At 41.9% G+C, this 27,136-nt stretch overlaps 1 protein-coding gene across 4 annotated transcripts in view; it reads left to right on the plus strand.

Moving 5' to 3' along the window:
- BACH2 (BTB domain and CNC homolog 2) overlaps positions 1-27,136 on the plus strand; it is a 196,213-nt gene that overhangs the window by 122,936 nt on the left and 46,141 nt on the right. For all 4 annotated transcript variants that reach the window (XM_069851245.1, XM_069851242.1, XM_069851244.1 and 1 more), the window contains one exon: positions 19,001-19,255. In XM_069851245.1, coding sequence (XP_069707346.1) covers positions 19,013-19,255 — 243 coding nt within the window. In that variant the 5' untranslated portion in view covers positions 19,001-19,012. The remainder of the gene's footprint in view (positions 1-19,000; positions 19,256-27,136) is intronic.

Consider the following 27,136-nt stretch of genomic DNA (forward strand, 5'->3'; position numbering starts at 1 on the left):
GGAAAATCACCTTGCCCTTTGACTTTTATCAATCTGGACAAGTAGCCAAGAAGTCAAGATAGTCATCTCTCTATAACTTACAGCCCTGGCAGTGCGACCACAAGCTCCTAAATCAGCTGGTTTGCCTATACCCCTAGACCAACCAGTAAATAGAGGTACAGCAGTACAAATGGAGCTGCAATGCCCTTTTGAGGCCTGGAGGCAGAGCGGTGTGTGGATTGCATAAGTACAGCAGTCAGGCTTTGCAGTCTTTCCACCGCAAGTCATTTGGCGACACGGTACTGTAGATCAATGGTAAATACATGCAACCTTCTTGAAAAGTTCAAGTGGGCAATCAGAGCTAGGCAAGTGGTTGCTTTTACGCTTTGGTTGCAGAGCGTTTGTGGAGGGATTTCAAGGAACCCTCTTAGTAGCAGGAAGCTGCTGTTGCAGTCATTCAATGAATGAGCTGCATAGTCATCTTCTGCAGCTAGTGCCTCCTTCCCTGCACCATCTAGTAAGTACGTGAGCATGCCATTATCAGCCAGGCTTTGTTTCTTTCACCTGTGCTAATATGCCAGTGTTTTATATTCGATTGAGTGAAAGGGTAAAGTGGTGGTATGAAGCCTTTTTTCCCTTCCCTTAAATAGGAATGATGACTACAGCGTAACAGCATTCAAAGAAAAAGACATTTGATCAAAGATGACCAGAGCTTCCCCTGAGATGATTCATAAGGACGTTTGTCCTGAAAATAATTCACCTTTACCGTTTTCAAAGCAGACATTCCTAGTGCAAATCCTATGTTAGCTCACTGCAGTTAATATGCATACACATATGTAAAAGTACCTTTGACTTCAAGCTGCTTCCTCCAACTCTCAACACATGCCCGAGGGCGGCACGGGATGTCTGCACTGTTGGCAGGTCCATTGCAAGGATGTTCCTCCAAAAGCACCTACTTCATGTCCTTTGGTGCCCTTTCAGCTATGAAGGGGGCTGCTCTGCTCTCCAGGAGCACTGGCGAGCTTTCTGCATAGGTCAAGCTTGAATTCCCTCTGGGCTGCCGCAGTGAATATTGCAGAAACTTCACCGAGCAGGGGAAAGCATCGTGCTTGATGTGCAAAGGCTTGCCAGTTTGAATCACGTCTGTTGTGTTGTGGAGGTCAATATTGCTCTGGTTGCAGTGGGTTGGTGGAGTATTAGCAAGTCTCATTTACAGGGGGTCCTGGGCTTCAGTCTCGTCTCATCTCATCTGTCACCAAGAGGAGGAATCTACTTTGACAACTTCTGCAAATGCGGTTTCACTTTTGTTTTTCATTCCCCAGCCATGTCCTTTGTTTCTGAAAAGCTGTTTGCATACAGCAGACTTGCGTGTCTCTGTGTGTGTGTGTGTGTGTGTACATTGATTAGTTTTAATTTCTTTCTCAACTACCTGATTTTTATCCCATTGCTTCCCCAGCATCCTGTTGTTAATTCACATAAAATATGATAATGCGATGTGATATTCCTCCCTAGTTAGCAAAATGTTAGAATAGCTGTTGGCAGCTTCTGGAAGAGTAATTAGCAAGTAGAAATTGCTCAAAGATGTGCACACTTGCCTAAGTAGGCATTTTCCAGCTGTCTGTAAGTTCAAAAACTAGTAGGGACTTTTCAGGCTCTAACACAAGGTTAATTACTTGCTACTAGAAAAGAACATTTACAAAAACGTGTAGTGTGCAATCAGGGTTGCTGTATTTTGCTTCTTAATTTGGAAATTAACTGCAACAAAGAACAAAATTTTTACAATGTTTGGTAGTCATTTTCTTAAGGAGGTAAGCCTTTTTATTACAAGGGGATGTCAAGCTCAAACTCAAAATAATAAGCCACCTAAGAAAGTTTGTAGGGCTTTGTGTACATCAGTCCTCATGCCACTGGGTGTAACGCTGCCTTCTATGGGGATGGCGCAATGCAAACGCCTTTGTGTTGGCTGCCTGAGTCAGGATCCCCAGCTCCGTAGGCATCCTTGGCATAGCCCAGGACATCAGCATTTCCTTTCTCTCTTTCTAATGTGTGGGAGTTTCTGTCCACGATTCTTTCTTTAGAAAGCCATTTGCACTGCTGTGCCTCTGTTTTGCATGAAGAAGCCCACGTAAATCAAATATAGATGCACAGCTGTGCTAAAAGCCTCCTTTTTATCCACAGGCAGCTATTGTCAGCCAGCTTTTATTTCTCCTCTTTCCTATTCTGTTGCTCCTTCAGGATCAGCCTGAGGGCGGCTGGATTTTTGTTTGTTCCCTTCTGTAAGGTGCAATGCGATGGAGAGAAGGGGCAGGTGGAGGGGAAACCCCAGGGAGGTGGTTGAGTCACCTTCCCTGGAGGTGTTTAAGGCACGGGTGGACGAGGTGCTGAGGGATATGGTTTAGTGTTTGGTAGGAACGGTTGGACTCGGTGATCCGGTGGGTCTCTTCCAACCTGGTTATTCTGTGATTCTGTGATTCTGTGAAACATACAACTGGTGCATTTGGACTGTTAGAGAAGTTGTATTTTAATCTCAGGCTCTTGCCACCTCCATGGTCTCTTCTGCTCTCTGCCTTTCGCTTGACATCTTTTGTGCCTAATTCTCTAATCAGCTGGACTATCATCTCTTGGCACTGTATCTTCACCCACTCTCCAGCTTCTCACCAGTGATTATCTCTCCCCTCTCATCTCTTCTTCGCTCTGACACTTCTCCCTGTTCACTTCTCTGAGTGCCTGTGACTTTCCCTCCCCTTGCCTTCCATTGAATGGACAATTTTCAGGAACCATTTTGCTAGGTGTCGCTCCATTCCCACTGCTCTTTCAAGTTCCTTGGCAGTCCTTTCCCGATCTTGTTCTGGGCAGCACAACATCTCTCTGCCTCTTGTCCACTCTTTTCTGCTCCCTCCCAGCATCCTTACCTACTCGCTTTAGAGTGCTTCTCCAGTTTATTTTTGCTCACTGAAACCACTGGAAAATAGCCATTCTTTCCCATGATTCCATTGTCCCCTTCTGATCTCTGCCTCTCCACCCTCCTGGAGGCAGTGAAGGCAGGACTGGGCTCTTGCCCACTTACTACTGACCCTTCTCCTTTGAAACTTCTCCAGCCATCCCTCCTCCATTTGTCCTTCCATGTAACTTTTGACCTGTAAACCCTGTGCCTCTTCAGCCTCCTCTCTCTCTGAGGTGAGCCTGGTCCTTTCCCTTCTTTTATCTTGGACCCTTCCACTCATCCATAATAACATGATTTTTAGCATCCTCGTTGATGTTGTTTCTGGCTCTTCCCCATCCACTCAACTTTTCACCATTGCCTCTGCACTAATCCCATTTTGTAGGTTTTTTTCACACATTTCTGTCCTCCTGTGTTGTTACTAAAAGCACTTGAACATTTCTCCTCTTGCTTACTCTCCTTTTGGAAAAATTCCTGCCACGTGCAGCAGAGAAGAATACATGTGCTTGTATGTACTTGAGGTGAGAAATACATGGAATAATGGCAGCTAATAATATTAAATCACATAATTTGTACAGAGTTAAAAGAGTGCTTCCTCCTTAATATAAGTCTGGGAAGCTCTATTGATATGACTGGCCTAAGGACCCTTTTAATAGAGATCATGTAGTTTTTTAATGTTTGGAAAGCTGATGCTAGGCAACATGAGCTATTCCAGAAACATGCAGTGACAATAATAGGTATTTTCTAAGAGATACTAATGAAATTTAGTGAGTATGTGTATATGCACATATGTAACTATGCACATGCACGTGTATGTCTGTTTTTAAGACATTATATTGGAGTATAGTATGCTGTGATAGAAAAGCGTCACATCATTCATAATGAAATAGTGACTGTTCTGTATTTCATCAAGCAACAAGTCATTTGGGCATATAACAAAATTGTGCCTTACTAGGACTTAAATTCTTGAAATAATGGTACAAATCTGTAGATATACTTACCTGGTCTTGATTTCTGATAGGTATAAATCAACAGAGCCTACTACTACTTGATTTGTGCTAATGGCAGAATCTTCATATAGCCTGCTGGTGGAAAATTGTCTCTTCCTTCCGTGTAGCTATGTCACTATGAGGTCAAGCTTGTCTAAAATGACTGGAATTGGTCCTATAATACAATATATGCATTCTTCTGACAATCCAAGAAATACAGTACAAGATGTGTGGAGTGATTTTTTTATTAGGTTTTTTTTTTTTATTGCAGCCTGCAATATAGGTAAGGTAAAGTTAGGGTAAGCAGAAGTTGAGGGGGAAGAAGTAAGGAGAAAGTATGCTTGTTTTTACATTGCAGACTGTTCTCTTTTACATGTATATGGAGAGACAACTCCTTGGCAAGCATTAGAGTTTGCTATGTAGGCTCGTCCTCATTTTAGCACAAAAATTGCTGTAGGGGTTGCAAGCACTGGGAAGTATTGATTATTTCCTAGCATGCTATTTGTATTACATATTTTAGTTAATAATTAGTACTTCTTTTAGATTAGTTTCATTTGAAAGACTAATCAATGAGCTTTATAGATTCCCCGCTTTATATATAAACATGTCAGTCTTCAGTGGAGTAAAAGACTTTTATTTTATCCCAGATTGTTTATACTGTATAATTATTAATCTGTAGTTTAATCTCCTTGTCTTCATGCTTTTATGGCTTGATCCTGCTTATTGCAAGGGATCTCAAATCTCGTTAAAGGGCATGGATTAAAGGCACTCAACACCTTGCCAAATAAGTGCTGGAATTTGCCAGCTAAGTGCTGTTGCTCTCAATGCTTCTCACTCTATGTGTGCACCAGAAATAGGACTGCCTTGTATCTTGTCATTTCCCTCTACAAAGTCTGATTTTGAACCACAGTAGGTTTGCCAGACTTCAGGTGCACAGGGTCACAGTCTTGTTGCTGTGATGTTCTCTCAGCCTGTGTTTGGAAAATCACCACAGAAATGTTTCAGCTGAGGGGGAAGTAAATAGGAAAATATATCTTGAAATGATGTAAGTATTTTCCAATGTTCAACATTTGTTGAGCTCTTTTAAAGCTCTGGTGCCCCCGTGCTGTGGAGCAAAGACATGAGATCTCAGCTGGAGAGTGGGTTTGGGGCCACAGGTCCCATGGCTATCCATCTGACCAGCCAGGAACTTCAGAAAAGAAAGCCCAGGGCAGCTGATGGCTTCTGCTGCCTCAGAAATCTGGTTTCTGACAAACTGAGGGGACCTGCAGAGCTGCTCTCTGCTCGGTCCATCCTTATTTGGTGCAGCACTGCATACTGCTCAGTTGTGATTTTGCAGGCCAGTAATGGTCTGTCAGCAGCACTTGGGAAGCAGAAATCTCATGATTCTTGCCCCGTTCCTGACCTGGGTGGGCTTGAGGGTCAGGTTACACAATGGCACTTTTAGTTTGTTTAAAGGAAGGGAATCATGCACAAAAGCTGTTAAAAGAACAGAAGGTTGTCAAGTCAAGCGACAAGTGTTATGATATCACCTGCTCAACCTTCAATTGGATCCTGTGTGCAATCTGACAATCTTTAATTGCGTGTCTTCAGGATCTATGGAGAATATAGCTTCTCAATTCACATCAGAAATAGCACAAAGACTTTTTTCTTCTCAGAAAAGAAGCATTTACTTGTACATCAAATATCTCATGAAGATTGTCCATGCCATAGGTATGGGGCACATTTTGTCAGACAGACAAAGCTTCCATAGATCACAGCTGCCTGAAACAGCCCTGAGCCAACCCAACATGGTCCTGACAGTAGTGTAGCAATGGTGATTTCCACTGTGGGGATAAAGTCTTCATGGATTTGGTTTATGTTACCCTCAAATATGGTACAGTCAGGTGTCCTGGGGCATCTGTCCCCTTGTGAAAGGAGGAGGAAGGCAAAAGGCAGGAGCAGGTTGCAGTCGGCACACTGCTGAGGGTGAAGAACAGCTTGGGACTTCTTGGTTCTCCAAGCTCTGGCCTGCACATACTGTGGGGGAGGTCTGGTTTTGGTGCCCTCTCTTTCCCTACCAGTACTACATTTCCCTTGAAGACAAATGAGCAAATGGGGTCTGTAAACTAACCACAGAGGGAGACAGTGACATCAGTGAATACCCAACCACATAAAACAGCCTTATGGTGCATTCAGTATATCTAAATCTAGGAATACCAAGTTTGTACAAGAATCACATAGTTCTTAGAATTACAGGAGAGGCATTGGAGAGAGTGGCACATGAGCAGTAATCCAAAGCAGTTTCAGTGGGAGTGGTTCTCTTAAAAATGGACTCAAAAACAAAGGTTTGATTTACCACTTGTTACATGAGAAAATGAAGCAAGAAGGGAAGCAAATTTGTCAAAAGCTGTTTGTGGACAGTCTTAAATAGTGTGAATCATAGGACCTCAAATCCCATACGGTGACCTTATGCAAGCATAGTACACCTACCAGGAGATCATGAATTAATGCATGCACAGTACTGAGATCTGGAAAAGATGTTTTCCGAAGTTAGAACATGTTGTGTTGGCATAACATTACATTTGAAGTAAAAAGCATTGAACGCATGGGGAATTGTTGAAGAATATTCTGCCAGCTGCTCAAAATTATGGTTTTACACTGCCATAAATAACAAAAAATGTTACTCTAATGAGAAGCCGTTCTGGTTCAATGAAGAAGTAGAAGTTATAATAAAACATTAATTGATCAAGTCTCAAAAAAGAAGGGAAAATAGAAAAGGCAGAAATGTTCCCTGGGTGTTTTTTGTATTTGAAACAATGGAAGACTGTGTGTCCGTCTTCTGTAGTGATGTGGAAAGAAGAGAAAATTTGCTGCTTATAACAAAGGAGAATCTGAGACAGGCATGTGTGGCTGAAATTAAACATCTTCACATCCTGGTAACTTTTACATCCAGGAATCTTAAAAGAGGGAGCTGAAAAGCTCTCTTAAGTGGCTGTTAATTTATAATAAATCTTGGGAAACGGGAAATTCCAGAAAACTCGAGGGCTGCCAACTGTATTTCCGATATTTCAAAAAGATGAAAGGGATGTCCCGGGGAACTGAAGGCTGGCTTAGCTTGACGTCAGTCCAGGGGAAAATAGTGGAACAGCTATTTCAGGATCTGTCAAGAGAGAGAACTTGGAGGCTAAAGGTATGGATAATTCCAGTAACAGTTCAAGAGAGAGTTTGTCAAACAAACTGCTGCGTTTTTTTGTGCTCTGTCAGGATTGCAGTTTTGTGTGATAAAGGCAACTGTTGATACTGCCTTTAGGAGTTCAGATTAGGTGGTCCTTTCTGCCTTTCAGGTTTGTGAACCATAAAAGGAAGGTCCTGAGATTAAAACTCCCATGACAGAGTGCACTTATTTGAACAGAAATAACCAAGCCACTCTGTTTCCCTGGGATAAAGCATGGCTTAGTTTTGGGGTTTGGTTGTTAATCTCCGATTTGATTTTATTTGATGGCTTTTGCAGCTTTAAGCTTGTTGAGTACCTTGTAGTTCTGCAGAGGCAAAGAAACCAAACAAATTTCAAAAAGATTCATGAAAACCTCAAAAAATAATATAAGTATCCTCAAAGATAAAAATTCAAGTTAAAGCCTTTCCAGTTTTAATCCCTTGTTCTTTACAATGAAAAAGAAGCTTTCATAATCCCCTCTGGATCTTATGGGAGAAGAAAAGCTTGTCTTTGCCTTCTGCTGTCTTTGCAGTCCTCCAAGAAACTATAGGTGCAGGTGCTATGTTGGCTGTACTAAACCCTCAGAACCAGGACCCAAATGCATGAAGTCTTTTCTTTCTCTCTGGGCTCCTTTATGCTGTGGTTGCACTTAGTCAAAATGCCCATTTCTGTCTCACATCCTCTCCACTTTCCCCGACTGTAGCTTGATAGGTGTTGGCAGCAGAAATGATTGCTTTCTGTGTGTGTTTAGCTGGGGGATGATTTATTGTCTGCAACAGGAAAGGCAGTTTACTTTCAGAATAAGGGCCAGCCCATGGATAAAGTGACCTGTAAATAGGAATCTAAGCATGTGCCAGACTGTGAGGGTAGAGGGAAGATTTGCAATTCTTTCTTAAACCTTCCTATAAAGAAATGCCAATTCTCACCTCCTTGCAGGATCAAAAACACTGTCAGAAACCCTTGACATAATCCAGGTATCCCCTTGGCACTTGCTCTGAGAGTTTCTAAATAGTCATTTCAGTGACCTTCTGATCATTTGATGGTTAGGAAAAGATGTGAAAATGTTTTTTCACATGTGTTGATAGGCCTTCCAAGGTTCAGACCTGTAAATCTGTGGATCTTAAGGTAGTAGTCACTAGAATTTATTTATTTATTTTTTAGATTAGTGAAAATCTATGATTTAACCATAAGGAGACTTTTTTTCCTTCAGCACATATGTTGTCGAAGGAGAACATTATTGTTGGTATCCATTTGATTGTGGAAAGCACTGCACAAGCAGATAGTGGCCCAGTCTCTAAGGAAAAGGTGACACCTGTATTCTTTCCCAAGAGCAGAAGGTGCAAAGTTATACCCTATGAAATTCTGTCCCAAGTTTAACCCAGTGACCTACTGGATGCGTTGTTGCTCTTCACACATTAATCACAACAGACATGTTCCAAAGGACATGCCGGTTTGTGTCCCAAGGAAACATGAAGGATATTCTAAACAGCTGTTAACTTGTGGCAAAGATGAAAAGCTTGCATTTTAGGGAGAAAAAAAAAAAAAAAAGGAGAGAGCAGATTTTCCCATAGCAGCTATGTAGTATGACAGCAGAAAATGGGCTTTTGTTGGTTTTGCAACCTCTACAATTTGAGTCAGCAGTGCTTTTGGCCATACGCTTTGATGCAGATGGAACTTCTTCCACCAGTTCTGCAGACAGGCTGGAAAAGCAGTAAGTACAGCTTAAGAACTGAGGAGAAAATTAGCCAGTAATTCTGAGAAAGAAGGGTTTGGTTCTTCTCTGGGGAAAAAAAAAAAAAAAAAAGGTTACTAAAAATCCTCATTTGATAGCAACCAAAAAAATCAAAAACAGAGCTTCAGCATTGAACACTATTGGAATTTTTAAAGACTGGGCTTCCTTCAGAAAAAGCAGAAGGGAAATGAATAGCTTTTAGTCAGATGGCATAATCTTTCATGTGAAAAAGCAGCTAAAAGGAGTAGAACAGCACCATTATTCATAATTAGTAGCTTCCAAACACTGGTGATATTGTCTGGCCTTTGTTCTCATGGTCATATTAGTAAAAGAGGTTTCAAATAGAGAAACATACTTCTTACTATCCAAAAGTATTGTCATACAGGCAGGTAGCCTGGATACCTGATTGCTTGACCAACCATTTATATATTTCAACAATTTCATCATCTCAGATGGCATAGTAGTGCAAATTATATATACATGCACATACATCCCTGGAGGTACATATAAATTATTTTAAAGTTTAGGAAAAGGAGGAAAATGGTATCTCAATGTCAAACCTCAACGGAAGTCCCCAGATTCTAATTTAAAGTAAGGGAGGCAGGGCCTGATCTGGTGGGTCCTCCCCAGTATCTCAATCCTCCATTTATATGGAGACCTTAAACCTTTTCAGAGAGCTCACCAAGCTGGAGGGCAAGATGAAAACAAATCACTAGTTCATCTTCCCCTGTCTAATCCTTAATCTGGCCATCCAGCTTACCCAAAAATAAACCAAAAAGGTTATGTCTTTTCCTCAAGGTCCTGAAACCATTGACCACTTCAGAAAAACAGAATATGTTCTTTGTTTTGTTTGGTGGTTTCCTGGCACTGTTTCAGTGTTGGGCATTCCCCATTCTGCTTTGAATAAGCTATTTTGAGTAACAGACTTTGCTCCGGTCCCCTTCACCAAGGCCAACTACTGTAAAGAGCAGTGTGAAAGCATGAGAAGAGACTTTATCGGGAAAGAGTTCTGTGTTTCTCACTCTCCATGTACATATATGTCATTTAAGTGGCTTTTGAAAAATAAGGATAGAGGACAGTTGTTCTGTTGTTCCTTCTGTTTTTCTGCCTGATCTGTGTTTTCCTCCGCCCCGTCTACTGTGCCTCTCTCCTGAAGGCATCACCATTTATATTTAAAGGATGTTGAAAGTTCACGTTAAACTAAGTCTGACTTACTGGGTGTAGGACAATTAGTAGTATAATTACATAATATTTCCTGAGTCATAAAAAGATGCATGTGTATACTTTGCCTACTAGGCCTGTATAGAATGTATATGTCAATGCATGTACCATGTGTAAACATTATTTGCATGTTAACTAAGGTCCCTAAAGACTGCAAGCTATAATTACCTTGTTCAGCTGGGTTACTCTCTCAGAAAATAATAACAACACAACACTCTGAAGTCAAGAAATAGGTTTTATCTGTATGCGGAACATAAATCTATTTAGACTCTTCAAAGCAGCCTCCTGTGGGAATCCCTGCCTCCTATGGTACCAATCTCTGAACAATCTGAATCACAATTTCTTTAAAGTAGATGCCCGGGGTTTAAATAAACATTCATCATGGGAGCTATGGGCATCCTGACACTGATTTAAAGAAACAAAACAAAACCCCAAGATCCATTGCAGAGTTGAAGCTATAGTACGTTTCTGTTCATGTGCGCAATCTGCCAATAGCAAAATCATTCTCAAGTTACCAAAATGCTACAGACAGAAGTTATAATCTGCTGTTCTGTTTAAAAGTCTGCAGGATCAGAGTCCTTCTTTTTTTTTTTTCCCTAGTCTCTGTCCAGTTGTGCAGTAGGTTCTAGGTCCAGTAAGTGACTTTTGCAATGGGACTTCATTCCTACATTGAAGCCTGTGTGCCGTGATGACATATAAGCTCTGAAAAAGTAGTCATTCCACAGCCTGGAGGACGCATCCCTATTCCTGTTGGTTTAGGCTGAGGAATGAACTTCCATTATTCTTGCCTGTACTTCGAAAGCACGTTAAGGCTTGCCATACAGAAACAGGGCTCATGGCCCAGCTCTACAGCCAGCCCAGGCACTGATGCTTCTGCACACTGTCCACAGTGTGGGCTGTGAGAACACTTGATATGTTGGAGCCACGACACCTCCTCAGCAATGTGAATTCCTGCCTTTAGGAGAGTTACAAGATGTCTCTAGGGCCCTGCTGTGTGCCCAACTAGATCTGTGTCTGTGGAGAACCCATGGTTAAGTCCTGTCTCGAGTTTCTCTTAGCTATCCCCCTTCCCACTGGTAGTCAAAATGACGGGTTTACTTTGAGGTGGTAGGGTCAGATGCACCCTCCATCACTATCAGCAGCGATGCGTGTCTACAGCTGCCACCCAGCATCTTTTCCACTCTGCCACGTATCTTCTGCTTTACAGCAGAGTTTACTTGAACGGTGTGAAAAGCTCATTTCTGAAGATGTTCTTGCTAATGGCCCTGGCACCCACAGTATGTTTGGCAGGAGACAAGCCCATGTAGCCTGACGGCCTGCCAGTCTATTTTCAATTATCTGGGGTGCTCAGAGAAGAAGACATTAATATTGCTGAGGATGACATAGCAAATTACTACTGCTCCCTAACCTTTTTAAATTGCTAACACTGTTGTAATCTGTAATTACAGAAATCAGTGTGAGAATTGTGGCACAGTATAATTATCTTTCCTGATACTTTATTGCTGTATGAATTATTAATCAAAATCAGTCTTGTAGAGTATTTGCAGCAACTAAGAAGAATAATGTATAATTAAATTTCATTATTTCTATTTTTGTGCTGGTGTTTTATGATGTTGTAATTGATAATTAATTGGTTAAAAATTCACACAGTTCTTGGGAGTTTCATATGACTATGACTGCTTGGTATTCGGCATTTATTAATTGAATAATGGGCTCACTGAAGAGACCTTTGTATATAGTCTTCTGTCATTACACTGAGCTCTCAAAAATGGTGAATTAATCATTAGGCCTTTCAATAGTTTCTTTTTAAAGGAAAGCAGTGACAATATAATCATATCCTTTGTTGTTATAGCTATAATTGAGAGATCGTACTAACCAATTATAAGGATGGCCATTTTAAGACCTTTTAAGTATCAGTTATTGATAAGTTTCTTTAAAACTAAAGTGTTTGTTACACAGAACAAGGCTTTTCACAAAAAAAAGTATTAGGAGATGGGTAAGGAAGCCTGGAAAATTATTTTCCTCCCACTTGCCACTTAAAAACAGTGCATGTTTATCCTTAAAAACTGTCAAGTCTGATCTGCTTTTGCTGCCATTTGTCAGAAGTACTGGTGCCTCTCAGCTTTTTCATTACTTTAGCATCGTTCTCCACATTTTTTTCTTAGTACCTTTTGCTAAATTGTATAGGGCAGGGGGAATAGTAGAAAACCTCAGAACAAAAGAGTATTTTTTCCACACACTTTGCATCCTATTAAACAGAAATACTGTCAGGCGTTTAGATCTAAATCTGTGGTGCAGACTCTCCACCTATCTCTGGCCATAAAGCCTTAGATGCATTCAAGCTGAACAATTCAAGGTATCCCTAAGTGTCTTTTTTTAACTGTTAGTGGAACTGACTGGAAGAATGTGAACTGGAACTAAAAATAACCCCAGTTCATTATTGATCCTCTCTTAACATGATCAGGAGAATGCTGGGAGTCACCTTGTATACAGCAGGATATAACGCAAGCTCCAGCTTATGCTTCCAAGCAAAACCTGCAGTTCATTTGAGAAATCATGCAGTGTTACCTGTTGGTTTCCGTACTAAAATGTAGCATTGCAGGCATGATGAGGAGATACTGATAGACTTTTTCAGGCATCACTGTGACGTTTTCGGGAGTCCTCTGCGCACTGTTGTAGATCTGGTGTCCTGCTTATACTTCCTGAGATACAAGCAAGCTTTTGTTTCATGGGATGAGACAATGCCTTTAGGCTCCTTTTTCCTCTGTCCCCTTCGTTGCTGGTGTTTTGCCGTGGAGAATCTGTAAAGACACATCCACTGCAGTCTGAGCACCTTTTCTCTTTTGGGCTTAACATCTGATGGCTTCTCATGTCCTAAACCTACCACTCCACTGGAGCCAGTGGGAAACTGGAGCCCCTGGTGCCTGGGACATATGTAGTCTTTGGACAGACATTATCTGCTGCTGGCCCTCACCAGCTTGGTCCCATGCGACTTCAGTGCCTACTTGAGAGAAGCAGCATGCCCATTGCTCTGACAAAGTGATAGATTTGGGGTTTCATCTGCATTGACATCCATCAAACAATTTCTTTCTGAGACTGTGGTTAGTAGGTCAGGAAAGACAGATAATGCACATGCGTTTCTCTGCCCAGGCAGTTTGTTGTTATCCAGCATTCTGGATCATGTCAATATTCATCCCATGTAAACTTGTACCCTGAGTAATGTGGTCCTGGATGTTATTATTACAAGTGACTAATACTTTTACAAATAGGGTAGTTCTTTGCCCCGGTAACATGCAGCAGTGGTTAGTTTTACGTATGGTTTGTTGCACTGACTGTGAAATCTCTCAGGAAAAGCAAAACAAGCACCTTCCTATGAGTATGGGGTACCATTTCAGTTCAGTCCTATGGTCAGGAATCACAGCTCTTCTTTTTACAAATCCTGCGTTTGTCTCGCTTCTATTACATGTAGCACTAGGAACAATAAATAGAGGTGCTGCTTTGACCTTTTAATTCTGAATTATTTGTATAGTGTTTATTGAATTGATCATACACACTGAGGAGGGCTTTTTCTCTTTCCTTGCCGATAAACTTTTTCCATTGTTCTACTGAGGATTTCTTTTCTCCCTGTTTCAACATCAATAATTGCATGCAGACACCAGAATTAACTAGAAAATACATCTCCTTATTTAAATATTTTTCTCTCTCTAAAATCTGTCTCTAGGTGATGACAGCCTGTCTATCTCCAGTCTGAGGTTTTCATGAGAGATTCCAAATTCAGATTGAGATTCCAGGTCAATGAGTTCCTGTTTTACTCTGATGGTGGTCAAACTGCAGCAGGTTGCCCAGAGATGTTGTAGGGTCTCCATCCTTGAAGATACTTAAAACCTGACTGGACAGCTCCTAAGCAGCTGTCCCCAGGCCGTCCTTTGAGTAGGGAGGTTGAATTAGTCAACCTCTAGAGTTCCCCTCAACCTCAGCCATTCTATAAAATTACATTTTTTCCTCTGATTGCCACTTGTTTGTAATGAGGGCCCTGGATTTGGTGTGTCATCTTGTTAGTGACTAATTCTTTTTCTTTATGAAATTCCCAACAGTCTCTATTGCCTTTGATATTTGATCTGATTTCATCAGTTTAAGTCGTGATGTGTGGACTTTGGGGTCACTAATCGATGTATGATCATCTGATAATTCTTGTTGGAAAGGCCCTTAAGAGGTTCCTTGCACAACCTCTTGCTCAAAGCGGGTCAGCCTTTAGATCAGAACAGGTTGCTCAGCACTATATCCAGTCTGGTCTTGAAAACCTCCAAATGTAGAGATGATACAACCTCTCCAAGGAACCTGTTCCTCAGTTTTTCCTTGTGTCCAGTCTAAACCTCCATTGTTTCAGATTGCTTCAGTGTCTGTCTTCGCCTTCAATGACCTCACTGTAGGAGTGGCAGGATGTTGTTAGTACCCTGGTACGCTCGAGCAGCCTCCCATCCAAGTACTGAGTGTGTTCAACCCTACTTTACCTTCAGAGATCTGATGAGCCAAGGTGTCTTGCGTGATGTGACCATAGGCAGATGTGAGCCAGTACTGCTGCTGGTTTGTTTCTGGAGGAATTCCACTGTTAACTTGCTGAAAATCGCTCCTGCGTCCCTTCTCTGTTGAATGCAGTTTGGCCTCCGTAATTTCCAGTCTGGTGTAACTTCTCACCTTAAGACAGCTGAGCTTCTTTAGCAGCCTTTTGTAAAGGTTTTGTCAAAGGATTTCTGAAAGTCAATACTAATTACACGTACCAGTATTCCTCACTGCTAATTTGACACACTTCAGGAATTATAATAGAGCCCATCAGAGACATGACTTCCCCTTGGTGAAGCCATGCTGCTTTATCACAATGATAATTTGCCTGGTTAAGTGTTCTGTAGCTCTGCCACAATTGAGATTTACCTTTCATGTAATTAACCCAGTTCTGATGCAGGACTTTCTGGTCTGCCATGATAAGAGTTTCTCTCCCCTAATGTTTCCCTTTAAAAACAGACACCACTTTGCCTTCCTTCTGTTCTTGTGAGCCAGAAGCTGGTGTTTTTGTGATAGGTAATGTGTTCTTGGTAGTGGCTCAGGCAATTTGTTCTTAAGTTCCTGGAGAGTTCTGGGCAAGTGCCAGCCAGTAGAGACATCATGCTGTGAACCAAAGTGATTAGGATGTTCCATGAGCAACATTTTTGGTCTGCTGAGGTTTTGCATGTAACCTCCATGCTACCCATGCAGAAGAGTTCACTGGGATCTCCCAGGAGTCGCTGTGGAAGGATCATGTAAGCACCGTTCCAGTACGTTTCACTGCAGTTGCTGGCCTTTACCAGCAGCATTTTTTTGGCAAGGTTTCAATGGTGCTTTCCTTGCCCACAATAGTTCTTGCCAGTTTCTGGAAACTTTTGTTTCAAAGAGGCTTTTTCTGGCAGTATGGTGACCTATATGCAAACAAATGCACAGCATGTTCTTTTGAGCCAGGGAAAGGCTTGCTAAGACATTCTGTCTTCAGTTTAAAGAAATACCAAGTGTGTAACAATGATTTCCATGAAGAAGTTTCTGCAGACTCAGCATAATACTGAATTCAGAAAAAAATTACGCGGTTAGAATTAACACTGTATAAGAGACTTCCAGCCTGACTCGCGTCGGAGTTAATACCCTATCCCTGCTTTTCTCTTCGAAGGAGAGGAAAAAGAAAAAATGTCAAATTTTGTGCATTTTCTTGCTACTACATGCCAAAGCCCTATGGCAGCATCTTCTTTTTGCACCCTAAACCCTTTTCGTGTGAAAATAAACAATATAATTCCCAGTGAAGGGTTTCACCATCTTGCTCCTGTCCTGCAGGATAAAGCTCTCTTGGAGAGGAAACACCTCGCGCCTGGAGGTCATTCAGGCAATGGCAGAGCATGGAAAAGGGAAGACCATAAATCACTTGACTTGAAACATTAAAAGCTGATAAATAGGTGGTCCTGAGCTGTAGCCCAGCCCTGGCTTCCCTGTGCACAATGCAGGGCTTGGGGTGTTTCCCGGAGCAGCGAGGGAGGTGGCCAGGGGAAATCTGTGTCAGGCTGAGATTGCAGCCACTGGCCAAGGCATCCTCATGGACTCTCAGCAGCTGCAGGAAGGGGTATGGTGTGAATCTGCTTTCAGGAAGCCCCTGGAGTCACGACAGTAGCCTTGGGAAACCATGGTGATATATAAGCAGCTGGGTGGTGGTCCTTTCCAGGAGTGGAGGGTGCAATTTACAGCCCCAGCATGTCAGTGCCACATCAGTCAGGTTTCCTAGCATAGAAGGCAGGCTCACTCACCAGTGGGGAAATACACCGTGGTATTTTCAGCGCTTCACAGGGCATGTAATGATTTTTTCTAAAAAAATGCACTTGATGAGAGCTGTTGTTAAAAAGTGGGAAATTACTAATTAGCAACCAAGTAATTCAGGGTTTGATTCACACAAATTACACTATTACTGTAAAAGAAGGATTGCAATTTCAAGCAGACAGTGGTTTTTGGGGTTTTTTTTTTTAAAGGCACTGAAAGTATAATTGATGTTCAGTTCATTACCTGCCAGGTTTCAGGTTTCTTGTACATTTTTTCATCATCTGAGACATTACAAGCATAAGATGTGCCTGGAAAAAAAAAAAAAAAAATAAGAACGCTTTCCCCTTTGCATTGTCATTTGCAACTCTCAAGTTTTCCCACTAGGCTGTTCTTGTAAACTCTTGCATTTCATAGCATGCAAGAGTGACCACTTAGAACATCATTATAACAGTATCGTTAGCATCAGAGTTCAGTTACACAGAAAACTATGAGTGGGATGAGCTAAGTATCAATTTCTCTTTTACCTTAGCGTAATGCTAATAAAATGATTGTTGTCAATTCTTATCATTAGTCTTAATTCATGAGAAAAAAAAAATAGAATGAATTTTCTCCTGTTTAAGGAATCCTGCTGGTAGCACACAAAAATCCAGTGTCTCTCTCTTATGCAGATGCAGATCAATAAGCAGGTTTGTATCTTATCTCTAGATATGAAGTTGGTGACAGGCTAATGAATATTAGATTGATTGGGTTTTTTTCTCTCCGTGTAAGCATTTTGGCTGGGTACTCAGAAGTGTAGCATGAGTCAGCAGTAAACACTGCAAATGCCAGTAAAAGAGAAGCTTTAGGCATCCCAATAAGAATTCCAGTAATATTATATTTTTGTAATGTTGACATAACCACCTATTTTGTAGAGAATCATCACAGCCACTAGCTTAAAAGTACTCTTAGAAAGGTGGGAAGATGAATTTATTTTTGAGAATTTTGGTAAATAGTTACAAGTACATACTTGTACGAGTAACAAATTGGTCTTCTTAAGAGCACTTTTGTCCAGATTATTAGTATTTTTTCAATGACACTGTAGGAAAATGGTACCTTATTTGAATGCATGGCAAGAGAATTAGTTTGAAGTCATGTTGTGTCTACATGTGTACCTGCATATTATGCTAGCAAAGGAAAATGCTGCAAAGAACTACATTAAAAAGTAGCAGAGGAGGAATTTTATTTTGACTTTCTGCAGTGGTCAGGTATTTGCAATGCAGCAGTATTGTATCAAAATACGCTGTATGCCTCTGAATCTTATGTCTTACAAGACGGTTGTTGTTTGGAAAAAGAATTCCTTAAAGTTGACGTGTTTGCATGGCTTTCCTTTCAGAAGCAGATAGAATACATAGAAACAATCTTTTTTCCCATGTAAGCCTTGAAACAAGTGTGTTTATTTTGGTTTGGGGTACATAGTGCATTCAGCACAGTCTTTTACAGTTTTCTACACAGAGAAATTAAAATGTCAACATAATGCAAAGAGGATTCAATCTGATGCTAGGCAGGAAGCTTTGAGCAAGAGAAGAATTACTTCAATATGCCCAAGTACAAAGAGGGGGTCTTGTAGTGTTGGTTATTGGGGGAAGCTGACCCACCATCACTCCAAGTCCCAATTGGTGTGTTTAAAGGCAATGGTGGTTGCAGAAATTGCAGAACAGTAGTCAGGGAACTTTCTATCTCAGGTAGTTGTAACAGGTGTCTTACATCCTTCCAACCTCTGCTCTGCTGTCAGGAGGGGAGACTTATTTGCAGGCAGGAGTCCCCCCAGCACCCACATGCTGCCCTGCCACCTAGACCTCCACATGAGTTTGGGGATTTTCTTGGGTCTGTGGGTCTGGAATTCAGAAATTTCTCTTTCCTGTAAATGACATTAAAGTGCTGGTGAAGGTGTGTTTCTTTAGCCATGCCTGGAAGTTAATTTCTTCTAAGCCACTAAATATCTTTCTCTCCCCCTTAAGGCTGAAAATAGCTCTAACTCTGGTTGAGAGATGAGGTCACTGTAGTTAGTGGCTTGTCTTCGTCAGGTACAGTTCAACCTTGTCTTTCACTTGAGCGGAGATGATCAGTATAAACGTGCAGCACTGCCTGTCTGCTGGAGAACACACTGGGGTTTTGATGTTTATTTTCCTTAATCTGAAAATAACAGACGAAAGCACAAAGCCTGTTTTTCACTATTAGAAGACCCAACAGTCACTCTTGCTTTTTTGGCTAAAATCTTCTAAAATTTCCCATGTCCCCATGTTATTGCCTCTACTAAATTTAAAATTGCCCATGCTGAGTAGGTGGTTGAAGGAAAGCACTGTGCAGTCCATCTAAGTTTTATTTTGGTTTTTAGGGGGGAAGTCAAGGGGCGGTTAGGTAATCAAAGCGTGACAGGGTAAATGCCGGTGGCAACAGACGCCCTTTCCAATCTCCTTCCTGAGCACTTTGGTCAGATTTAAGAATTAATGTTCTGCTTGGCTACAGTCCCAGGGTATCCAGAAACAGGGCAGCATCCCACCATGCCAAATTTGCCGAGTGGCCGCATTGCTCCTCACCATCTTGTCTGTGTTTTCTTCCTCCCTTCTCTTCTGCAGGGTGTGAACGGCATGTCTGTGGATGAGAAGAGTGACTCCCCCATGTATGTGTATGAGTCAACGGTGCACTGTACCAATATTCTCCTCTGCTTAAATGACCAGCGGAAGCAGGACATTCTCTGTGACGTGACGCTGATCGTGGAGGGAAAGGAGTTCCGTGCCCACCGGGCTGTGCTGGCTGCTTGCAGCGAGTACTTCTTGCAGGCCTTGGTCGGGCAGACGGAAAATGACCTGGTGGTCAACCTGCCAGAAGAGGTATGGTATGTGGCTGTGCCCCTGCTGTAAACGTGAGCCCCCTCCACCCACTCGGTGAGGAAGGACTCTGCAGTCCACTAAGGTGTCCAAGGGGAGCATGACATGGGTGTCAGTGCCTGCCCCAGCTCAGCTCCAGATGTGGTTTTTGTGTTGGATGGGTTACAAATCACTGAAGGGTGGACATGTTCACACTGACCTTCCTCACCAGCAGTAAGTCCTAACAGTTATAGTGACAAAGCTTTAGGATGCTTCAGCTTGCCTTCGCCACAGCTGCTGAGGGAGTCATACACACTTAATTACCATAGGTTCTTTCAGGGCATTATCAGGACCCTGATATTCTTCTGCTCTTCTAGACGGGAAATTTGATAAGGGTGGTTTGACTGCAAGACAGAGGTTGTGGTTGAAAAATCATTTGAGCTGTTACATTATCGGGAGGCTCACTGCTATCCACTCCTCTCCACTCCTCTCCAGCAGCTCAAATCCTTGTCCTCCTTTTTCCCCTCTCCCACACCTCATTAAACCTTGCTTCCTCTTGCCTCCTGTCATAATGAGTTTGGGATTTAACTACTTCAGGCAGTGTGTTTTCCACCAACAAACCATGAACACAGTCTGACAAACAGTAGGGTTTTTCTCATGCAGCATGGTTCTCACAGCAGGAAACCAAGGGACGTAGAAAATACATACCTCACTGGAACTTTTACTTTATTTTACCACAAAATCTCACTGGCTGGCTTCCACACCCACTGTAATTTCCTCACAGCCATATGACCTGACAGTGCAGCTACCGTAGGGCACACCAGTTGCTTTGCTGCCCACAGGGAGTAGACGTGTGCCTGCTGGCCAGGGCTGCTGTCACCTGCCACCTCAGCACTGCCTACCTGGTGTCTCTGAGGGGGACAGGCAGACCAAGGGGCGGTGGTGTCTCCAAGGCATGGGCTGGCAGGTGCTCAGTGGGAAGATACTCTGGCATACAGAGGGGTTTTCCCCATCATTTGCTTAATGACCATGAAGAAGCACAGTGTGTTTTTAAATGATGACAGGTCCTGAAGTGTCACACACCTTTTTTTCTCCTCTGCTTTAACTCTGCAAAGACTTCAGCAGCATCATGGTGTTGTCATGGCATAAGTTGGAGAGCATTAGATGTAGTTCACTGGGTGTGACTTCATGAGTCTTGACACTTACTCATGAAGAAATTTCAGCCCAGACATTTTGCAGAGGAGTTTAGCAATATCACAGAGGATGTGCTAGGATGCGCGCTGTGATTCTGCAGTGTCCACTGATAATTTCCAGTGGAAGAGTCAAGTCAGTCAGTGTTCCATAGTTTTTGCATCGCAAAGCAAGGGCAGAAGCAGAGAGGTGACAAAGCATGCCCAAGGGGTCCACAGGTAGGAAGAGACAGAAGAGTCTACCAAAAAAGATACCTACAGTTACCGATGCTGGTTATACAGCTATTTTCCACATGCAAATTAATTGCTGTAAACTGCATTGAATCTAAGTTGTTCGGTGGCTATATTATTTGAATATATGCAAAGTGGTCAGTTAAATAATTTTTTCACAAATGCTAGTCACTTGTGGTGAAGAAAGCTGCCCAATGCACTTCAGTATTTCTCTGTTACTCCTGGGTTAAGGTGCTTTTCTCCACTTGAGTATGCTGGGGCCTTTGGTAGTTGCCTATGTGTAGGTATGGGAAGTGCCTCCAACAAAGAACGATGTTGGAGTTCTCCATGAAAGGAACTGAATCATAGAATCATAGAATAACCAGGTTGGAAGAGACCCACCAGATCATCGAGTCCAACCATTCCCATCAATCACTAAACCATGCCCCTTAGCACCTTGTCCACCTGTCCCTTAAACACCTCCAGGGAAGGTGACTCAACCACCTCCCTGGGCAGCCTCTGCCAGTGCCCAATGACCCTTTCTGTGAAAAATATTTTCCTAATGTCCGGCCTAAATCTCCCCTGGTGGAGCTTGAGGCCATTCCCTCTTGTCCTGTCCCCTGTCACTTGGGAGAAGAGGCCAGCACCCTCCTCTCTACAACCTCCTTTCAGGTAGTTATAGAGAGCAGTGAGGTCTCCCCTCAGCTGGTCCCCTCTGTTCCTGGGTTTTGAGAGCTGATAGAGCAGAGGAAAAACATCTTAGTTATATTGCATTTAAGGAAGTTAGCAGTGTCGTTGTCAGTTCACAAGCTAATGGTTCTTCCCAAGCCTATTGTTTTTAGTCTGCGGTCAGCACAGCTCTGGCAGCCCGTGAGTTATTTCTAAGGGTATGTGTGAAAACTAACTTAGTACGTCATGTAGGGGGTTATTCCTCCAGTGGAAAAATTACAAACAAAAGTTGAAAATTAGCTTCCTAAGCCAATATTTTTTTTCAGGCTTAGAGACAATTTATGTTGGCGCATAGTTGTTACAGCAAAACAGAGACTGAAAATCGTTTTTAAGTAGTCTTCACCATTCAAAACTTTGCTAAAGGTGATGATCACTCCTAATTAACAGATGTTTTTAAGTCAACCCTGGAAGCATTTCATTTTCAATTCTGGCATGGTTTGAAAACTGCTAAAGTATGCAGTTGCTGAAGAAGTGCATTATTATTATTATTATTATTATCATTTTACAAAGGTTTGATGTCTAAGCCAGATAAATATTTATTTGTAAAGCTTTTACACTCAAGTAACATTGGTGTAAGGGAGCTTAACATCAAATCAAAATAACTTATTTTGATTATTTAAAGCAGTAAATCTGCCTCTGAAGTCTGAATTGCAGACTTTTTTTCCCTTCCTAGTATGTCAGGGTCTGTTTGTTAATCTGGCATCCAGACATTGTTAACTGTTGTATAGCTAAACAGTGAGCAGATGTTTTTTACATTATTTCTTGCTTCTATCCAATCACAAGTGAGAGCAGTCTTCATGATATGCCAGTCATTTCAGTAGGGAGACATTGTGCACACACAGAATTAAGACTAGTTGAATTTACAGGGTTTAAAACCGCTGCAAAACCTTGTGTTAGACATTTCAGGTCAATTCAAGCATGACTTAATGTGCTTCAGTTCAAACCTTTTCCTAATCAACTTAAACTAAGTCAGTACAGAGCTAATTCTGCACTGATTGAAGAGTTTGCATAAACCCTTTGGTACTAGCCTCGATAATTTGATTTTGTACTACACCTTTTGTTAAAGCAACAAGAAGTATTTTAGTGTGTAGATAAGCACTTGGAAAAACAGCCACATAATGACGAGGGCTCAGATGTGGCCATGGTGTGTGAAGTATCAGCCCTTAGAGCAGAGCGCAGTTAAAGGAATGGAGTGTGTCAGCTGCCTACAGCTAATAAAAAAGGGACCCCATTAGCTCTTAACTTCTAAGCTTTTCTCTTCAGTTGCAGCTTTTAGTGAACAACAGGAACCTTGCCTGACTTTCACCCAGGGTATTTTTCGGCGATTGTGTAGTTTTCCTCTAGCAGCTGCTGTTAAATGCAACTCGAAATTAATATTTTCCAAGAGCTGAGTTTTAAGCTGTAAAGTTAGTCATTCACTCCATACCCCTAACCGTTGTTTTGTTTTATTTAATCACAAAAACTGGTCTTCCTTCCTTTAACAAGGCACTTAATTAAGCTTTTAATTCATGCTAAGAAGTTAAATGGCACTTATGAGGCTTTTTTAATGGTTTCCACTTCCCATCCAGTTTACAAAAAAAGGTGTGATAGAGAGAGAGACACGGCTGTCAGCCAGGGGTATTGTAGGTCATGCCAATATTAGCTGGCAGCAGGCCATTATCCAATTAACATTGCTTCATCGCTGCAAGTAATAGCTCTCGAGTAGATGATTGAGTCATTCATGCTGTAGTGGTACTCTACTTTACTTGAGAAGGAGCCAGTGCTTCATTGAATAGGCTTTTTATTCACTATTATTACCTGCCTGGCTTTGCTACTAGAAGTACACGGAGTCTATATGGGCAGGCTGAAAGCTGGGCACTGGACAGAGGAGCATCATCTGTGCAAACACCTTATTCACACAGTTTTCTGAGAGCTGAGGCTGCAGTTACATGGTGACAAGACAGAAACAGCAGCAACAAATAAACTCCCTCAGTTGCATGAAGGTCCTATGATTTACAAATGAGATTCCCAACCTTCCTTGGGTTTTTTTTGACTTTGGGGCATATATATGTATAAACAACTGCACCTGGTCGTTCTGATCATGAGAGCACCAAATGCTTTTGTCTCTAGTGAAGTTAAATGCAGATCATCTGAAGCAGCAGACCTAGCTTTCTGTAGCAGCAGACCTACCTCTCTGTAGCGCTGATCTAATACTATCCTTTATGTTATAAAACAAATTTGCTTCTCAAATAGACTGGTTAATTTTACCTGCAACCCTCAAATTTTTTTAATCTGTTTCAAAGAGTGGCTACTGGTGGCTTTTTTTCATTCAGTGAACTATCTGTTGAAAATGTTGCCTTCCAAAAAGATTAAACAGAGTTGTCCATGGCTTCCAAATCTTCCAGGGGGCAGCAAGAAGCAGCATTTTTCTTGTAGGAAGAAGGGGTGGGATGTGCTTGGGGAGATTTTTGTTTGTTTATCCGCACAACTCTTTTCTTTGCTGTTAAGAGAATGATGTTCAAAGTAGATATTTGCACACAACTAGGGCTGAATTCCTCTGTGTTCTTACTGCTTTACTGCTCCCCAACGGCTGCTGCGAAACCTGCCATTTCCCATGAGGTCGAGCCCTGTGAAATCTGTCATCTGCTCCTTCAGCTGACGTGGCTTAACTCCCTCACCCGGTTAATCTTTATAAGGAGAAAGGCAGGACAGGACCTTGATTCAGATTCAAGGCTGGCAAAAGCTGAGTGTGTTGGAAAGCGAAGGCATGCAGCTCCCTGGGTGGGACTGAGCCAGGCATCTAACATTAGTATGGCTTGTAGCTGACAGGGAGGAGAAATATTGGCAGCTGCTAACCATCCATGCCAACCCGCCAGCCTGGGGGAAAAATGCTGGGAATTAGCCAACGAGAGATGATTGCTATGAGGAGAAAATCAAAGGCAGCATACAGAAGGTCAGCTATTACATACACTGCTGGCTAAAGGCAATTACTATTCCTTTTTATCTCTAGAAATAAACTATATTCTCTTTCTTCATCTCTTTACTTTCTGTGTAGTGTGTATATGTATGAATATAATATCTTTAAGGAACGCAGAGGCTGAGCTGGGAGTGCTCTGCACAGGCGCTTTGAGTGGGGAGGTGATAAATGTGGGAAAGAGGAGTAAGGAGAGCAAGAAGAAAATGTCTGCTGGAAGTTTGTTTCCCAGCTGGAGGCATGTTATTACTCAGTAGGGGACAACGAAAGGCCCTCTTTCTTTTGCACCCCAGAGATGTATTAGGAGTAGCTACAGTTAGTTCTTAGAGAACAGGAAGCATTAATGTGGTTTTCTTTTTGTACGACTGTATCAGCCATTGATGTTCCTCACAGCAGTGGCCAGATTTAATTCTGCCTTGGCTCAGGAGGCAGCAGTGACCTGAAAGCCTTCCCAAAAGCCACCACCCACTTCACACACAGAGGTTTTTTTTAGTGGCAAGAAGTTGTATCTATTAGGCTTCAAATAAAGTCAGGTTTCAAACTCATTTATGCTTCAGCCTCACCTCAGCAATGCCACTTCAGTGAGGCTGTATGGATGGAAGCTGGGTCTTTGGTTTCCTAAATTCCTCGTAGGGAATGTGTTACATTTCATGCTGATTCACAGTGCTGACACTGGCTGCACAGAAGGATGCAGATCTGTAGTGAGAGTAAAATTGAGCTTTTAGGTACTTTTTGAGGTCTTACGTGACATGCTACTAGTTCAGGAGAAACCGTGAGACAGAAATGCACATTGTTTTATGTGTAGTGCAGTACAAGATACAGGTGACGTATTTTGTTTCTAGCAGGTAAGCAATAAAACAGAAATGAGACCATCAAGATGGGATGTGAAATTCCATCCATGTCTCACTGCAAAAGCTTCTGGTACTGCCTGATTTTTCACGCCTCAAGTACAATGAGGAAACTAGCCACATACTTTTCATTCCACGTGATGTAACTTCCATTATTTTCTGATGATAGCTGTCTTACTATTGGTAATTCTCTGTTCTTTTCCAGTGGAGAAAAGTGAAATATATCTCTGTTGTGTTGTGGGGAAAGCTAAGCTCAATAAAGCAAAATAAAAGCTGTCCGTATATGCCTGTAAAGGGGAGAAAATCTTGCAATAATTCCTTTACCCTCTCTTAGGCAGTAGTTGTACTATTTATGTATTTGTTGGACTAAGTATATAAAAACGTGAAGGGGATATGGAGATGAATGCACAGAACAAAATTCGCCACCACAATAAGTGGACTCAATTTTGTTGCCTTTGTTAGACTTCAGCCTGCTGCTAGTGCTAAATCTGCCTGATTGACTGTGACTGCACTTGCTGTTGAAAAGGCAGTTGGCAGTGTGGAAACTTTCTCATTCAAACATGACAAACATAATCTAAAATGTAAAAGTTGTCCTGAAGAGTAAGTCCTAGAGGTAAACTATGCTAAGAGCAGGAGCAGAAGCAATAGGCATGTCTAACAGGAAGTGTATTTTTGTTGGTGCTGTTTTGTTTTTTTTTTAATTTGGGATTTCTTCTGTTGTACTAAAATATATGTGTTGGCGTGAATGGAAATGAGCTGGCCGAGCCACATCTGCACCTCATCAATGTGAGCACTGTGGCCCTGCAGACTGAAAGAGCTTCCCCTGTCCTCCCCCTCCACCTTTGATTATCTTACCTTTGCTTTTTCTCCCTCTGAAAAACCTTTGATTTTCTTCAATGCCGGCAAACTAAGTATGTGCTTTTTTAAGAGTCCAGAAATACAGGCTGAACATTTGCCATTTGAATAAACAGACAGATAAGGCCCAGATAAGACACCCCTCAGCTTCACCACATCTGAAACCACAAACTGTAAGGTACTTTCTGATCCCAGTGCTAAGCTTTGTTTCGTTAGCGTTCCCAAAAAAGATAAGGTTTTATCTCCATACAGCACTTTCTGCTAGGATTCCCCAATGAATAATGTCAGACCAACTGTTTTTCTCAGCTACCAGTGAAATTGAGCATGTTAACGGGGTGGAATATGGCATGTATTCAAATGATGCATTTCAGCAGTCAACAAACATTAAGGCTAGGAAGTATGGTTCAATCTGGAAGTGAAATATGGGTTTTAGGTGAGCAGAAAGCAAATGAATCATACTAGGATTTGGGAATGAGATGGTCTTTGTAAATTTTATGGTCAGGCTGTGGTGTTTTGAGAGAAACAAGTAGATGCACTTTCTGTTACGAGTTCCATGCAGGCTCTGAAGAGAGAAATAGGTGCTTTATTCCAGGACTTCTGAGCAGCGCTGAATTTGCATCTGTCCAGATCTCTCTGGACAGAGACTGCCAGCAAACACCTCTGAGTCCCAGTGTAGCCTAACACTACAGAAAGCTATGTCCTTGGGCACTCATTTACTGTACTATAATAATAAAAAAAACAGGAACAGCTGTGCATGGTCAAACTGCAGATCCATCTAGCCCAGGCTTGGTGTTTTTTAAAAATGAGATTTAATTTCTCTGAAAGAGCTTGAGAGGAGGCTGGAGTGGTTGTTTGAAGACTTAAATGAAAACCAAGTATTGGGCATATCTCTAGGAAGCATGTTTTATTTACTGGGGAAGGATATCATGAGAGCCACTGGCAGTTGTTTAGAAGCCAGATGAAAATCAACTGAAAGATTTGGCATGCGTCTTTAGCAACAAACTGCTCAGTGATGTGTGTGGCTGCACATCGTTTCATAACTGTAAGGCAAACAGCCTTGGAGAGGGAGGAGCTTTAGACACCCCTTGAAGAAGTTTGATGCTAGGTACAGATGTACTTG

Source organism: Phaenicophaeus curvirostris, chromosome 2, assembly GCF_032191515.1.
Source record: "Phaenicophaeus curvirostris isolate KB17595 chromosome 2, BPBGC_Pcur_1.0, whole genome shotgun sequence".
NCBI classification, from domain to species: domain Eukaryota; kingdom Metazoa; phylum Chordata; class Aves; order Cuculiformes; family Cuculidae; genus Phaenicophaeus; species Phaenicophaeus curvirostris.